Consider the following 16,234-nt stretch of genomic DNA (forward strand, 5'->3'; position numbering starts at 1 on the left):
TCCATTTTAGTTGAATTTTATGAGGATAGGAGATTAGACTAAATGCCTTGAAAGGTCATTTCTGCCTTTCAGTATCTATGATTATAATCACCAAATTATATACTACTAAACATAAGGGAAGCAGTAAAAAGGAAAAAGAGTAAAGTAGACAGGAATGTAGTCAAGATTAAAAAAATCCAATCACTACTAAAAAGTCATGAAATAGTGACACTGTTTGAAAAGAAATTGTGTCACTGTTCATATTTGGGAGAATCTGTCCACCATAGTGTGTGATAAGATTCCCACATCTTTCAGTCAGTGTTAGGGTTTGTGGTCCTAGAGAATGGAATGAGACAATAAATAACTTCTTTAACCAAATTTCAGGTTGCTTAGGCAGGGTGGTGTCTGTTTTTAGCATATAGAATAACATCTATTGATGTGTTGGAGGAAATATCTGAGTTTTGTCTAAAGAAAGAGTAGAGAGTCTGCAATTTAATTACAGTTTTTAAATGGGAAAGGGGACAGATTCTGAAATATTCAAAAACAATCTTACTATAATATGGATCTTGGGATCAGTGGCTCTGGACTGTATTACACATGTATGTGGTACTACAGAATACGATTTCTTATCTTTACTACAAACTACTGTTACAGTTGGTTTCTTTTGCATAAGTATTTGAGACTGGATCTTTATTTAATTTGCTTCTCCATCGTTTTTGAGCTCCTGAATTTTTTGCTGTACAATGTAGCTTAATTTTTCAGATCCTCTTCCAGCATGGCCGGGGTTCATAACTGACCTGTGCCAGATCAAATTCCATACTTAAGCATCCTAGTAAAGAATTGAGAATTGAGTTGTCTGTCCTGTTAAGAAGGAAGATCCACTGACATTTGTTTGTTTCGACTAGATTTATTTATTGAATTTATTACTAAATTTATGAAAGAATTATTTTCTTCAGTTGTGTTTCTTTTTGAGGGGTGGGGGGGCATGCATCACAGCTTGCGGGATCTTAGTTCCCCAACCAGGGATCGAACCCGTGCCCCCTGCACTGGAAGCGCAGAGTCCTAACCACTGGACCGCCAGGGAACTCCCCAGATTTTTAAAAGTACAATCATTTATAGGGAGGAAGTGGTATCAATAAATTTAGGAAACTTTGGGATTAAAAATAACAGTATTAATTCATTCAAGAAATATGGAATGCTAGGCACTCCTCTGGGTGCTGGGGGTAAAGTGATAGGCAGAGTCAACAAGAATCCCCTGCCCTCATGGAACTTATACTCCAGTGGGCAGAGATAGACAGTAAATAAAGTAAAATTTGTAGTCTGTAAGATAAACTAACAGGTGTTAGAAAGACTATAAGTGAAAATTTTCTGATCTGATTTTTATTTTTTAAATCTTGGTGTAGTCGAACCAAATTCCGCCACAGTCAGCAATTATTTCCTGAAGGTTCTCCCGGTGACCAGTGGGTAAAGCACAGGCAACCACTGCAACAAAAACCATATAATAATAATCATTCTGAAATGTCTGACCTTTTAAAAGCAAAGGTGAGTGATACACATTTAAAGATTTTCATAACTTTAGCTCATTTGACTTTGGAATGTATCTGAGTTGAGGAATTACAGATTAACAGTTGTAGAGTTCTGAATTGTTAATCCAAGGCTCCTGTGTTTCTGACTTGTGATTTGAAGTAGGGATGAGATTCCTTAACCTTTACAGCTTTGGTATTAATCCAGTGTAGTAAGTAATATGAATTAACATCTGATTTTAGTAAATATGCTACCAGTGAAAGGTTCATTACTGTGTTGTATTCTGGTGTATGATTATATTACAGTTTATTTATCCATTCTACTCTTAGTGGACATGTTTGTTGTTTCCACTTTGGGGCTTTTACAAACCATACTGCTATGAATATTTCTGTACATGTCTTTTGAGGAACATACACAGTTCTTTTGGGTATATAGAATTGGGTAGAAATGTTGGAGCAGTGGATATGCCTATGTTCTTGAGTATATACTCAATATTCTCAGGTAATTTATATCCCCAGCAAAATATATGAGAGTTCCATTTGTTCCACATCCTTACTAATCCATGGTATTATCTGTCTTTATTACTTTAGCCATCTATTTGGGTACCACTCTTTTTATTTTCATTCTTTTAAAAATATACTGGTTTCATCAAAATTAAAAACTTTTGTGCATCAGAGATCACTGTCAAAAGAGAAGAGACAGCCCATGGAATGGGAGAATTTGCAAATCACATATCTAATGGATTAATATCCAGGATATATGGAGAACTCCTACAATTCAATTACAAACAAAACAACCCAATTAAAAAAATGGGTAGACACCTTGAATAGACATTTCTTTAAAGAATATATACAAATGGCCAATAAGCACATGAAAAGATGCTCACAATCATTAGTAGAATGCAAATCAAAACCACAGGAGATACTATTAATACCCACTAGGTACGAAGTAATAAAAATGTAATTAAAAAATGGAGAATAATAAGTGCTGACAAGAATGTAGGGAAATTGGAACCCGTGTCCATTGCAGGTGGGAATGTAAAATGGTGCAGCTGCCATGGAAAACAGTTTGGATGGTTCGTCAAATAGTTAAACATAGAATTACCATATGACCCAGCAATTCCATTCCTAGGCTCATACTCAAAAGAATTGAAAGCAGGGACTTAAACAGGTAACTTATATCCCAGTGTTCACAGTAGCATTATTCGTGATAGCCAAAAGGTGGAAACAACCCATGTGTCTGTCAGCAGATTAATGGATAAACAAAATAAACATATAGAGGAATATTATTTGGCCTTAAAAAGGAATGAAAGGGACTTCCCTGGTGTTCCAGTGGTTAAGACTCCACGCTCCCAATGCAGGGGGCCCGGGTTGGATCCCTGGTCAGGGAACTGGATCCCTCATGCTGCAGCTAAGACCCAGTGCAGCCAAATGAATAAATAAATATTTAAAAAAAAAAAAAAAGGAATGAAATTATGATACGTACGTGCTACAACATGGATGAACCTTAAACACATGCTAAGTGAAATAAGCCATACACAAAAGGACAAATATTGTATGACTCCACTTACATGAGGTGCCTAGTGTAGACAAATTTATAGACAGAAATTAACTTGAGGTTACCAGGGCTGAGGGACAGGAGGGAATATGGAATTATTTAATAGGTACGAAGTTCTGTTTAGATGATGAAAAAGTTTTGGAGATGGATACTGGTGGTGGTTGCACAACATTGTGACTATACACTGCCACTGAGTTGTACATTTAAAAGTGGTTCAAGTGCTAAATTTCATGTATATGGTACCGCAATAAAAGGTAAATACCGAGAAGAATGGGATGAAATTGAATTAAAAGTCTGTGGTAACATGAGTCTCTGAAAGCTGTATTTCCCTACCTTTCTTTCTTTAAATTAGCTTGTTGTTTTGAAGCTATTTTAGGAACTGCTTAATTTTTTCTGTAGGTAGATAGAATGTACATAAATAAATGTATTTTTATACATTTTAAAATAATAATAAAATTATTCTGCTCACTGTTTTAGCTAGTCCTCTTAAATAGCTGTCTTTTTAAGACCTCTAAGGCCAAATTAATGTTTAAAAACTTTGTGTTTTAAGTTAAACTTAGAGTTATTTTCTAAGAAAATTAACTCGTTAAAGCAGTATAATAGCAAGATGTCAACTACTGCATGTTTAGGTTTTAGGTCTAAATTTAGGGATAATGGCCCAAATTTTAAAAACCAGTTGTCTTTATTATTTTGTATAAAAAGAGATTATTAATTTAAAAAATCCCTATTTGTTTATTAATAATTTAAAGCAGATTTTAGGGTAACAGTGATCACATCGGCTGCCTGTTTCCAGCTTTAAGGACTGTAGTCAATGGGCCTCAGTGTTCCCTCACGGAGAGGTTTTCTTTGGCAGTCACATAAGGTTTTCAAAGTTGTTCCTCTCCTTGCTCCCATTATTCTTTTACTCCTCATGCTTGTAAACACAGTCTGTGAGCAGAAATGGCATAAGGCAAGAGGTGTGGAAAGATTCCTAGGGACCATTATATTTGCTGTTTCATCTCTTTTGAGGACTCTTGCTTTGTGAAGCACTATCTTCTATAAGAAAATATATTGATAGTGGTTCTCCAGTGTTTAAGGAAGGTTTTGGGTGGGGGTGCTTTGCTGAACTCTGATTCAACCAGCTAAATACATTCATAGGGGTATATTGTTTTATCCTATTTCATTATGCTATAGGTTTACATTTTATTTCTTCTTATTGGAAAAACAGAGTCAAAGTATGAGGGGAAATGGCAGAAAACAGTATCAAGAGTCACCTAATCAAAAGAAAAGAACAAATGGGGTCCACAGCCAGCCAGGCAAGCAGCAGAATCCCTTGATGGTAAGAGTTAACAGCTCTCATGCTAAGAAGGCAGTTCACGCTTTTTAAGATGGGGCAAGGGCATTGGCGAGGCACGTTGAATTGATATATTGACAGGATTTTTATGAACCTGCTGTGTGCGCACTATTCACCCACTAAAAAAATCTCTGCCTACTCTCAATTATAGGTTTATCACATTGATTCAAATGTGCAACTGATCTTTACTTTTTATGTGGGTATTTATTTATCTATTTATTATTTTTTAAATTAATTTTTATTGGAGTATAGTTGATTTACAATGTTGTGTTAGTTTCTGCTGTACAGCAAAGTGAATCAGTTATACATATATCCACTCTTTTTCAGATTCTGTTCCCATATATAGGTCATTACAGAGTATTGAGTAGAGTTCCCTGTGCTATACTGTAGGTTCTTGTTGGTTATCTATATGTGGGTATTTAGATTTATTTTAATACTTTGGAAACAGTGTGTAGTCAACCCTACTTTCTAGACAAGTCCTAAGTATTCTCTCTATATTTTTCTAAATAGAGTCTGTATTATTTTAATGAAGTTAAAAGTTTGGAATAACATCACAGTGTTTTTGTTTTTGTTTTCTTCAAGTTGATAGAATTTAGAAAACGAAAATAAATAAAACACAATAAATAAATAAAACACAATACTCATAGCCAGTGTCATAGTCATTAGACTAGGCTGAAAGACAAATACGTGTGAGCATTTTAAGGCATTTACTTCCATTCTTTTAGTCTGTGTTCCAGAAGGTAATTCATACACTGGTAAGTCTCCTTGCTTATCTTTTCTGTAAGTCCCAGTATTTCTTTCCTTTTTTTAAAAGATGTATTTATTTTATTTTTATTATTTTTTAAAATTAATTAATTTATTTTTGGCTGTGTTGGGTCTTCATTGCTGCACGCAGGCTTCCTCTAGTTGCAGTGAGCGGGGGCTACTGTTTGTTGTGGTGTGCGGGCTGCTCATTGTGGTGGCTTCTTTGTTGTGGAGCGTGGGCTCCAGGTGTGCGGGCTTCAGTAGTTGTGGCTTGTGGCCTCAGTAGTTGTGGCGCACGGGCTTAGTTGCTCCGTGGCATGTGGGATCTTCCCGGACCAGGGATCGAACCTGTGTCCTCTGCATTGGCAGGCAGATTCTTAACCACTGCACCACCAGGGATGTCCCAGTCCTGGTATTTCTATGTTGAATTTTCTTACTGTATCTTCACCTATTTTTCTTTCTTTAACAGTGGGTGATAATAGTAATTTCAAGTTCTTAACAAAAGTATTTTCCTTGAATTCCCTAGGTGCTGTTGATTTAACTTGGGGTGTATTGATTCCACTAGCAAGCACACGTTAAAGATCAGTTTACTGTTAGACTACTTGCCCTTTACTATTATTGTACTCCACTCTGGTAGAAATAGTGACAAGAACAAAGAAGAGTCTTAATAGATGGTCAGAAGGCTTTTAATCTCATTCAACATCTGTCCCTAACAAAAGCTGGACAGATTAAAATGATAGTACTATACAAATGTTAATTCTCCTCAAATTAATACATAGATTTAATTCAATACCAATCAAAATGCTTGATTTTTTGGGGGGAACTTCACAAATGACTCTCATATTTGTCTAAAAGAACTTGAATAAATTTTTTATAAGTTCTTAAAATAAAGTTAATGATGGAGAACAAGTATATGAACAGCTTATAAGGGAAGAACTAAAAGTGACTGATAAATGTATAAATGTGTAATCAAAGAAAGTAAAATAAAACAGGATGCCACTTTTCCTCATTAGATTGGCAAAGATGAAAAGATAGCCACTTATGTATTGTTGAGAATATTGAGAACCCTTAAGAATTGCTAATTGGTACAGCCTCCTAGAGAGTAGTTTGGCTATATTGAAAGCCTGAAAAAGTTCTTACCTTGTTTCCCTAGAAGAGAAATTTAAAGAATATTCACTCCATTGCTCTTAGTTATGAAAACATGGAAATAATCTAAATATCCAAGAAGATAATACTAAATGCAATATCGTAGATCTATGCCATAGACTACCATGTAGTCATTAAAAGTGATGGTGTAGATTTGTATTTATTGAAAAGGAATATGTTCATAGTATATACATTTAAAAAGTGGGTTATATCCTTTTTGACCCACCTCCTAGAGAAATGGAAATAAAAACAAAAATAAACAAATGGGACCTAATGAAACTTAAAAGCTTTTGCACAGCAAAGGAAAACATAAACAAAACAAAAAGACAACCCTCAGAATGGGAGAAAATATTTGCAAATGAAGCAACTGACAAAGGATTAATCTCCAAAATTTACAAGCAGCTGATGTGGCTCAATATTAAAAAAAACAAACAATCCAATCCAAAAATAGGCAGAAGACCTAAACAGATATTTCTCCAAAGAAGATATACAGATTGCCAACAAACACATGAAAGGATTCTCAGCATCACTAATCATATGTATAGCTGATTCACTTTGTTATAAAGCCGAAACTAATAACACCATTGTAAAGCAATTATACTCTAATAATATGTTAAAAAAAAAAAAAAGATCCTGCAGGGCAAAGGCAAAAAACTACAATGAGATATCATCTCACACCGGTCAGAATGGCCATCATCAAAAAATCTACAAACAATAAATGCTGGAGAGGGTGTGGAGAAAAGGGAACCCTCTTGCGTTGTTGGTGGGAATGTAAATTGATACAGCCACTATGGAGAACCGTATGGAGGTTCCTTAAAAAACTAAAAATAGAACTACCATATGACCCAGCAATCCCACTACTGGGCATAAACCCTGAGAAAACAATAATTCAAAAAGAGTCATGTACCAAAATGTTCATTGCAGTTCTGTTTACAATAGCCAGGACATGGAAGCAACCTAAGTGTCCATCAACAGATGAATGGATAAAGAAGATGTGGCACATATATACAATGGAATATTACTCAGCCATAAAAAGAAACGAAATTGAGTTATTTGTAATGAGGTGGGTGGACCTAGAGTCTGTTATACAGAGTGAAGTAAGTCAAAGAGAAAAACAAATACTGTATGCTAACACATATATATGGAATCTTAAAAAAATGTGGTTCTGAAGAACCTAGGAGCAGGACAGGAATAAAGACGCAGATGTAGAGAATGGACTTGAGGACACAGGGAGTGGGAAGGGTAAGCTGAGATGAAGTGAGAGAGTGGCATGGACATATATACACTACCAAATGTAAAATAGAGAGCTAGTGGGAAACAGCCGCATAGCACAGGGAGATCAGCTCGGTGCTTTGTGTCCACCTAGATGGGTGGGATAGGGAGGGTGGGAAGGAGACGCAAGAGGGGGGAGATATGGGGATATATGTATATGTATAGCTGATTCACTTTGTTATAAAGCAGAAACTAACACACCATTGTAAAGCAATTATACTCCAATAAAGATGTTAAAAAATGGGTTATAGAATACTATGTATAGAATAATTCTGTTTGTTACATAATTATATGAAAATACATTCACACATATCTTCATAGAAAAAAAGCTGGAAAGATGTACTGGAGTGTTAATAGTAATTATCTCTGGGTTGAGAAATTTAATGAGTAATTTTCTTGTTTTCTGGTGTTTCCATATTGTATGTGTATTGAAGAGCTAAAAACAGTTTTAGGCTTAAAAAAATAAAATTAAAAATACCAATGCAAGGTGGGCATGGTGATTATATGGTTTAATTCTCTTCCTGAGAATTTGATACTATATCTCCTTATTTATAATTGAAATAACTGGAGATGGTATGTTGTGTGTTTGTGTTTTTTAATAGAAATGTGAAAAAAAACTTCATCCACGAAAGCTTCAGGATACTTTCGAAACAGGCAAGTCATTTTCTTTTTAAAATTTCTGCTGGTTGGGATTTGGTTTGGTTTTGAAGTAACCTTGATTTTAGTGGTGCATGACGAACTGTGATAGATAAGCTGAAAGAGTTGCACATGGTCTGTAGAGAGTTCATACATATGGTCAAGTTCTCTAAATATGAAACTGGCTAAAATAAGTTTATTTAAATTATTTGCCCTTTCACTGTGCTATTTCTTTTGCGAATGTGAAGCCTTGGTGCTGTGCATGAATATTGTAAATAAATAAATAATTGCTTAAGGGTTAGACAGGGAGTAGACCCAAGTAATATAATGGTGAGGAGAAACCTCATTCTCACATATATGTAAGGGGAGTGCTAACTTCAGAAGGGAAACATTTCCCCCTTACTTGAGGTAATGATCAACTTGTTAAGATGGTACTAAGGATAGCTTTTATTAAAATGACATTTGGAACTTCTCCACCCTCAGTTATGAAGAGTAGGTGTGTGATCTGATTTGGAAAGTAATGTTGAGGAATGTAGAAAGCTCTTTGTAAATACTGATTTAATAGATGTCATTTGGAAGTGCAGTAGGCTATTTTTTTCTTCGGTGCTGTTTTGAATGGTATGAAATTCTCTGTGCAGTAGGTAAGCATTTATTTACCATCTAGATTTAAGGCTTTCATATAGAAAACTGTTAAGAATTGAAAAGCATTATAATTATATTTTCTTGCATTACTGTTTATGATTTAAGCAAGATAGAAGCTATTTTAAAAGAGATGCTTTGGGGACTTCCCTGGTGGTCCAGTGGTTAAGACTCCGTGCTTCCAATGCAGGGAACGTGGGTTCGATCCCTGGTTAGGGAACTAAGATCACACATGCCTGCGGCACGTCCAGGAAAAAAACAGAGAGAGAGATCCTTTAACCCTGTTTTGGAAAATTAAGTTTAAGAAGTTGGAACTATCATTAAGTTATGGTGGTAGAATTCCTCTTAGTTGGACTTTTCTGGCCACCTTAGGTGGTGTGGGCATGATAGGCTGATAGTTGAAGTAATGTAACTTCAGAAATCAATTATTTCACAAAATCTTTAAAAAGCCATATGTTTAGGAACATTAAAGAAGGCACAGTATAATGTATATCCAACTTAGTTAGGCATGATTCAGATATATAAAATTTTGAGTTGTCTTGAGAAGGAAGTATAAAAGTGTTCTTATCCTGGGAAACCTCATATCAGACTTTATTTCTGCCTCAACCTTTTGGTGTCTATTCCAAACCTACTTTCCTGGTCAGGTCCCTGTTCTACTTTAAGGGGGAAAAAAAAAGCCCTGATAAGTTGGAGTTCTGTTGTACTATGATTTTGAAAATTTGGATTTTTCTTTAGGTTGACATACTCCCTGAAGATTTAATAACCTCCAGCTTTATTTTTCTAGAATTGGAATCTTTACAGATCTTACATTGTAATTATAATCTTTATAATGTTTACATTTTGATCTCTGTCAAGAAGCTCCCCTTATGTTGGCACAGAATACAAATATAGGTGGTAAACAAAGGTATGCCCAGTTTTTAAAAAAATTAATTTATTTTTGGCTGTGTTGAGTCTTCGTTGCTGCACATGGGCTTTCTCTAGTTGTGGTGAGCAGGGGCTACTCTTCATTGCAGTGTACGTGTTTCTCATTGCAGTGGCTTCTCTTGTGGAGCACGAGCTCTAGGCGCGCTGGCTTCAGTAGTTGTGGCACATGGGCTCAGTAGTTGTGGCTTGCAGGCTCAGTAGTTGTGGCGCACAGGCTTAGTTGCTCCGTGGCATGTGGGGGATCTTCTTGGACCAGGGCTCGAACCCGTATCCCCTGCATTGGCAGGCGGATTCTTAACCACTGCACCACCAGGGAAGTCCCTAGGTATGCCCATTTTTGAAAGCAGGTGAATATTAAGGGTCTTAAAATAAAGGCTGAGATTAAGATTTTGAATGTTTGTTTGGAATAAGCAATAATAGATTAGAAATTCACTTGAGTACCAGTTTAGGGAAAGGAAGATATCTTCGTGGTTCTACTTAGGTTAGATTTAGAGTGTGGGGAGATGAATATATACTGCACATGGATTCCTTTATAACAAAAGGTGAAGGGCAAGATTTGATTTCTTACTGTTACTGAGCTTATTTATTTTGTTTTTTAAGCAGATGCTGTATATGACTTACCTTGCTCCGGTGAAGACCAGTTGCTAGAACATGCCGAGGGCCAGTCTGTGGCATGTAATGGACGTTGCAAGTTCCCCTTTTCATCCAGAGCCTTTTTGAGTTTCAAGTTTGACCATAATGCTATAATGAAAATCTTGGACCTTTGATAGCAACAAATGTGTTGTGGAAGTTCCAAGATCAGAGACTTGTTGCATTTGAGTGGGTGTCTCTTTGAGCCTTACCTTTCTCAGGTGTTTTAAAGAAATGCAGGGAGGCAATGATGTTTCTGAAGAGATGTTCTATGTGCAGAAGAGAGAGTAGAAAGAAACATGAGTTTGCACTGTAAATGCAGTTATAACTTTTTATACATACGTACCTTTTCAGTGTTTGGCTAATGAATTTAAGTTGCTTTTTATGAGGGCATTTTTTTCTGTGTGATTATGGTTTTTATTTTGTATTCTGGTCAAGAAAATAGTGTTTGAGTCATCACTAACAGCTAAGTTAATGGGAATGCTCCATCAACCCATTACAGTGATTGTATTGATAACTACTAGTTTCCTTATATTGAAAATTTTAAAAGAAACTTAAAATACACAATTATTAAATGAATACAAGAGCTGAAATGTCACAGAAGTCAAGATTGCAGGTCATCTGCTTTGGTGGCATTTTGTGCCTATCTCTGCTTCTAACCACTTAGGTTTCTAATCCTCCTCTGCTAGGAGTTTTGTTAAGGTTTTATTTAGAGTCAGCATCTGCTATACAATGTTCATGTTCAAAATGAACTCTCAGCACTTCATTAAAGGACAAAGTCCTCAGCCTGGAGAGGGACTGAGTTGGTTGGGTGGGGAGTTGATGCTCTAATTTTGAATTGTGCTGTGTGCAGTCAGTGAACCTGGGAGACCGCAGAGAGAGGGTAGTGGGGAGAGAGCACGGGGGCTGGGACCCCGAAACTGCTTTGGTCACATCTGCACCATCCTGCTGCCAGCCCCTTAGTATCATATGATGATTTTGTTCTTGTGAAACTTTATTCTGTATTAAGTTGTGTAAATATGTATGGAATACTGACATTATTAGGTTTTACATTGCATCTCAGTGTTGATCTCTGGAAACTGATGTTATATTAGGTTCCAATTTGCAGTAGTAGCAGAGACTGACACACTTTTATTAGCATGAAGCCCCTAGATGATGGAGCCAAAGGGAAGGGTATGCAGTATACCCAAGTACAGATAAAGCATTTCACTAGGGGAGGATCAGAACACGGAAGTAACGTGTATAATTCACTCCTAGGAATGTATTTTGCTCCTTTAGGATTCTTAAATCCAAATAAGGATGGCAGTGCCCATTTAAAGAAGGATTTTAGCTATATAATTGAGGACAATCACCAGGGCTTTAAGGGGCTTTAGTGTTTGGGCTGCTTCTAACCTCATTGAAGGTGTTTCTTTGGGGGTTGCGGGGAGAGTGTGAGCATATGCGTGCGTGTGCTTCTGTCATGTGGGTTTTAAAAATCTTTTTTACATGTGGTATCCACAAAATATATCTCTGCTTGTAAATTTTATTGTAGAAATCTTTATTCTGTATAGATAGCCTATTTAATAGGGGTTCTATTTAACCCGGTGGGACTTTCAAAAGAAGTGCTATTGTAAGGAGTTCACTTGGTATTAATTTGCTTTAGCTTTTCAATGGCTTGATTTTAAAGGAGAAATTCTATTTATTAATACAAGTGTCACCCTCCTGGTGCTAAGCAGGATAATTCAGTTATAGCAGTGTGTTTAGAATTAGGTTACTCACAATCCTGCGTCTTTTAATGTGACAAATTTGTGAATCCTTCTGTGACCTTTTAAAAATGCATTATATGATTGCATTAGGAAGCTCTTAACTGTTCTTTCCAAAAATACAGCTGCTTTGCTTGGGTCTCCTTGAGCCATATTTTTAGTTGGTTCCAGCATTCCAGATTTCTGTTAAATTATGAACAGAAACAGTGAAAACTGTTTGCCTGGCAGGTAAATCATTTTCACTCATTTACTGCCATCTGGAAACTTTAATTTTTAGTGATTTTTGTAGGGGTTTTCCCTTTTTAAGTGAGTGCTTTGGTCAGTCTTTCTGGTGCCTCAAGTTGGAACTTTCAGCTCTCGATACTAAAGCAGAAGAGATTAGTTACCAGAAGTATGGCCTCCAATGGTGTTGAGCCTTTTCAGGAACCAACAGATGATCTCTTTTCGATAATGGTAGTTTAACTATGGTTAAATATTATTGCTGTTGTGCTGCTTCATTTAATGCACTGTGGGTGGAACAAAATAAGGGTCTTGTTGGAATGGAACTTTGGTAACTTGAGGCTTTTAGCTCTCTTGACAGTTTGAGATTTAAAAAAATGTTAAAAGATGCGATTTAAAGTTTATGTGTGTGATGTGACTTAACTATGCAGAAAATGTATAAGTTGGATGTACATGTTTTATGTACTTCTGCTATACTTATTCCCTCAAACCTGTGTATTAAGTTTCTCAGTGTTCAGGTTACCTTGAGAAAGGCCATGCTTAGCATAGAACTAGCTTTCTCGATTGAGAAATTTTAGCACGGTTTGAAGAAATCAAGTGATAAAGGAGAGTGCTGAATATGCAGTACTTGACTTCTGTGTGCTGCGTTTTAAGAAGCTAGATGAGAAAAGTGTTGGGTTGGCTTCATTATGTTTTATGTCTTTGAGAGAACAGGTCTTTCGAATCCACTTTTTCAGTGTTCTTATGTTCCAGCCTTATATGTTCCAAGGTTCAGTGCACTGTGAATCTTTTATTTTTTTAAATTTCTTAGGTGCTTTTATGTGTAACTGTAGTGATTTGTAAGATGTTTAATGAATTGTTTTTGTACTTAACCATTGTAATCCAGAAGATAGGGGTATGGTTTACATGCTTTCAAAATTTTTGTTCAGAAATAGCAAATGAATGGTTTTAGGATTACAAACCGTGATGCTCTCCTGAGACATGAGCATTTGGGGAAGCGTGAGAACCTAATAGAGCTCTTTAGCATGGGTGAAATTTGAATGAAGATGTTTGAAAATTAAGTTGCTTTTTCATGGTTATATATAAAGGTGAGTTTCCTGTGCTGTAAAGGAATGGTGGTCACTGCTTGCTGCTTTGAACATGGATATCCTTATTTTTCTATTACATATCAATTAGTAAGTACAGATGATGAAGATGTATAACAAAATTTTATGCTGTGAGATTGGGTTGGTATTTTGTCTTTTAAGTCTTTAGTAATTTGTATGTTAATATTAAAAAACTCCTCAAATCTAAGTGAATAGCATCCTTCCACAGGATTAAATTTTTCTATAAAACTTAATACATTGTGGTAGTCTTTAGAAAAGTTCAGGTCTGACTGCATATGTACATTAAAAAAATTAAAAACTTTCATTACGTATTCCCTCACCTTTTTTTTTGTTTGCTTCCAACAGTTAACTTGAACAGTAAGGAGCAAAGTTAGTTAAAAAATTAGACTTTTTGCCGAGTTATTTTTCTTACTCTGATGACATCTCTTGGCTTTTTATCTTTATTTTTGTACCAGTGGACCTCCCTCTGCCCACTCAGAGAGTTTGTTTTGATTGACATCTATTGTCTTTGTATTCCCTGAGGCAGTGTTTTCTTCACATATTAATCATAGTTAAAAGGTCAGATTTGTTAACATTTTTCTGATTGAAGAAAAATAAGTGTTACCTAGCAATTCTGACTTGGATATTTTCTAGCCTGGGGAAGGGGGCTCACGTGTCACTGTAACTTTAGATTAATGGTGAGCAGGACAAAGTCTTGTTCAGTCTGAAGGTATCAATACCCTGTAAGTACCTGTCTCTAGGTAAAGGGGTGTTAGTAAGTAACAGTTTTGTTAAACTTTATTCCTGATCATTTGGTAAAGCCTAGAGTTCCTTACTTTGTATTCTGTCCGTAGACTTTAAGATATATTTGTATAGTTGCCAAGAATTCTAAAAATGAGATTATGATGGGCTTTCTCAGCATCTTTTTCTTCTTAGAATTGAGTTGCTCTTGAAGTTTGTACTCCTCTGTCATAAAGATGGCAGATTGCAGATGGACAGTGTAGGTTCTGTCTAATGATTTCAAAGTAGAGTTCTGGATTGCAGTTTCAAAAAATATGATAGGTTTATTATTATAGAATAAAAGTGCCCTGAAGGAAGAAGATAGCTATAGTTGCTGGGCAAAGAAAGCATGAAGAAGAAATTTTAGAAGATAAAATCAATTATTGAGTGCTGTATGATGCACGAGGCTAGAAATGTGATCATTGCCTAGCCCAAGCAGAGTCTAATATATGTGGCCATTACCAAGCGTTTTCTGGCTCTGGGTATACTTTTTTCTAAGTATGGTTGCCAAGCAATCCAGTAAATCTAATGTAATTTTTCTCACTTTAATGATCAGTGTTTGGGAGTCTGGTCCTTCCTATGCTGATTAGAAGTACACGGCTTTCTTACAGGAACGCAACCCAGAGTATACACAGCCGTAATCAGCTGTGTGTCATAGTCACTTCACATGGTAGCCATATATTTGTCCTGAATAGTGATGCTTTCCGTCTAGTTTCCTGTTGCAGACAGTATTTATTACTGAATTGGTGGTCTGTAGCTAGGGAACAGAGTAAAGCTACCTCCCCTGCCTGGGAGTGGACTTGAAGTGTTGGCTTCCACCAGCTTTGTTGCGTAAACAAAAAACTACGATAAATTATGAAAGTTTTATCTTGAGAAAATGTTCATAATTGACTCTTTAATCTGGGTTCCTTATGAAATCACCAGTAAAGAGATTTCATTTGTCTTGGGTCCTCTGTTGTTAGCAGAGGGCATGGTCTAGCTATGGTAGCTTGAAAGCACAATCTAAGGAATTAACCTTAACAAGGTTGCATTAGCTGTGTAGTGCTGGTCAAGTGTGCTCTGGGAAAGGGACTGAATGCAGAAGTCAACTGCCTATGTTTGTAACTTTGTTTTGCGTGGACCCTCCTGTTAGTAGCCTTTAATCCTTCAGTCCAGTGGAAGAATAAGGCCCTGAACATATACTTGATGCTTTTTTGGTGTTTGGGTGTTCTTTTGGTTATTGGCCTCTGTCCGGTGAGTGCTGTTTGAAGACCTGTTGTTTCTTAATCCCTTTTCTGGGGTGACTGATCAGGAAGCGGCCATTGAGTCTGTCCCATGCCACCTGTACCCTGTCCCTGCCCCCCCCCCCGCCCCCTCAGTGCCCACCCCGTGTCGGTTTTTCTCTTTCGGTAAAAGAATCTTTTTTTTTTTCCTTGTGATGCATCCCTATGGTGTATCTGCCCCTGTGGGAATTTACAAGCAGTGATTGCATCTTAACTTTGACCGTTGGGCCATGAGCAGTTAGGAGGGCTGTGGATGCCTGTGCTATTTTATTTTAGTCTCTCATGCAGGTAGCTGTCACATTGGTTTGGGAACAAAGGAAATTTCTCTGTAGTTCTAGGGCAAAATGGGCAGTATTCTGCTGGTCTTTGAGAGGTCTCAGTTAACATTCTTCAGCTGTGGACTTTTTGACAGGATGTAACATTTTAGTGTACTTACAATGAATTGAATCTGAGTTTCTAAAACAATCTATAGCTGCAAACGATGGTGTGAGACATTTTTGGCACAAATCTTCATTGTTAGTCATTTCTTAAGCTTTAAGATATTAGCTAGATCTTTGTAAAATGATATCTTCGCTTACTATGCTTTTGTGATATTTAGGAATAGATTGTGGATGGCAGGAAATGGAAGCAAAGGTTCTCAATTGTGAATGAAATTGAGAAAGGTAGTAACTATTCCTCAGCAGTTTGGTTAGTTAGATGTGTTAATATTGAATACTTTTGGAACAAATGAATAGCCGTACTCTTCATGTCTTAACACATACG

At 36.4% G+C, this 16,234-nt stretch overlaps 1 protein-coding gene across 1 annotated transcript in view; it reads left to right on the forward strand.

Moving 5' to 3' along the window:
- DCP2 (decapping mRNA 2) overlaps nucleotides 1-14,990 on the forward strand; it is a 45,614-nt gene extending 30,624 nt beyond the window's left edge. The window contains exons 8-11 of the mRNA XM_082836204.1: nucleotides 1,383-1,521; nucleotides 4,268-4,378; nucleotides 8,158-8,209; nucleotides 10,358-14,990. Of these exons, the coding sequence (XP_082692330.1) occupies nucleotides 1,383-1,521; nucleotides 4,268-4,378; nucleotides 8,158-8,209; nucleotides 10,358-10,521 (466 nt within the window). The 3' untranslated portion in view covers nucleotides 10,522-14,990. The remainder of the gene's footprint in view (nucleotides 1-1,382; nucleotides 1,522-4,267; nucleotides 4,379-8,157; nucleotides 8,210-10,357) is intronic.
- Nucleotides 14,991-16,234: the final 1,244 nt, after the last annotated feature.

The sequence above is a fragment of the Leucopleurus acutus genome, assembly GCF_964270905.1.
Source record: "Leucopleurus acutus genome assembly, chromosome: 3".
In the NCBI taxonomy this organism is placed as follows: Eukaryota; Metazoa; Chordata; class Mammalia; order Artiodactyla; family Delphinidae; genus Leucopleurus; species Leucopleurus acutus.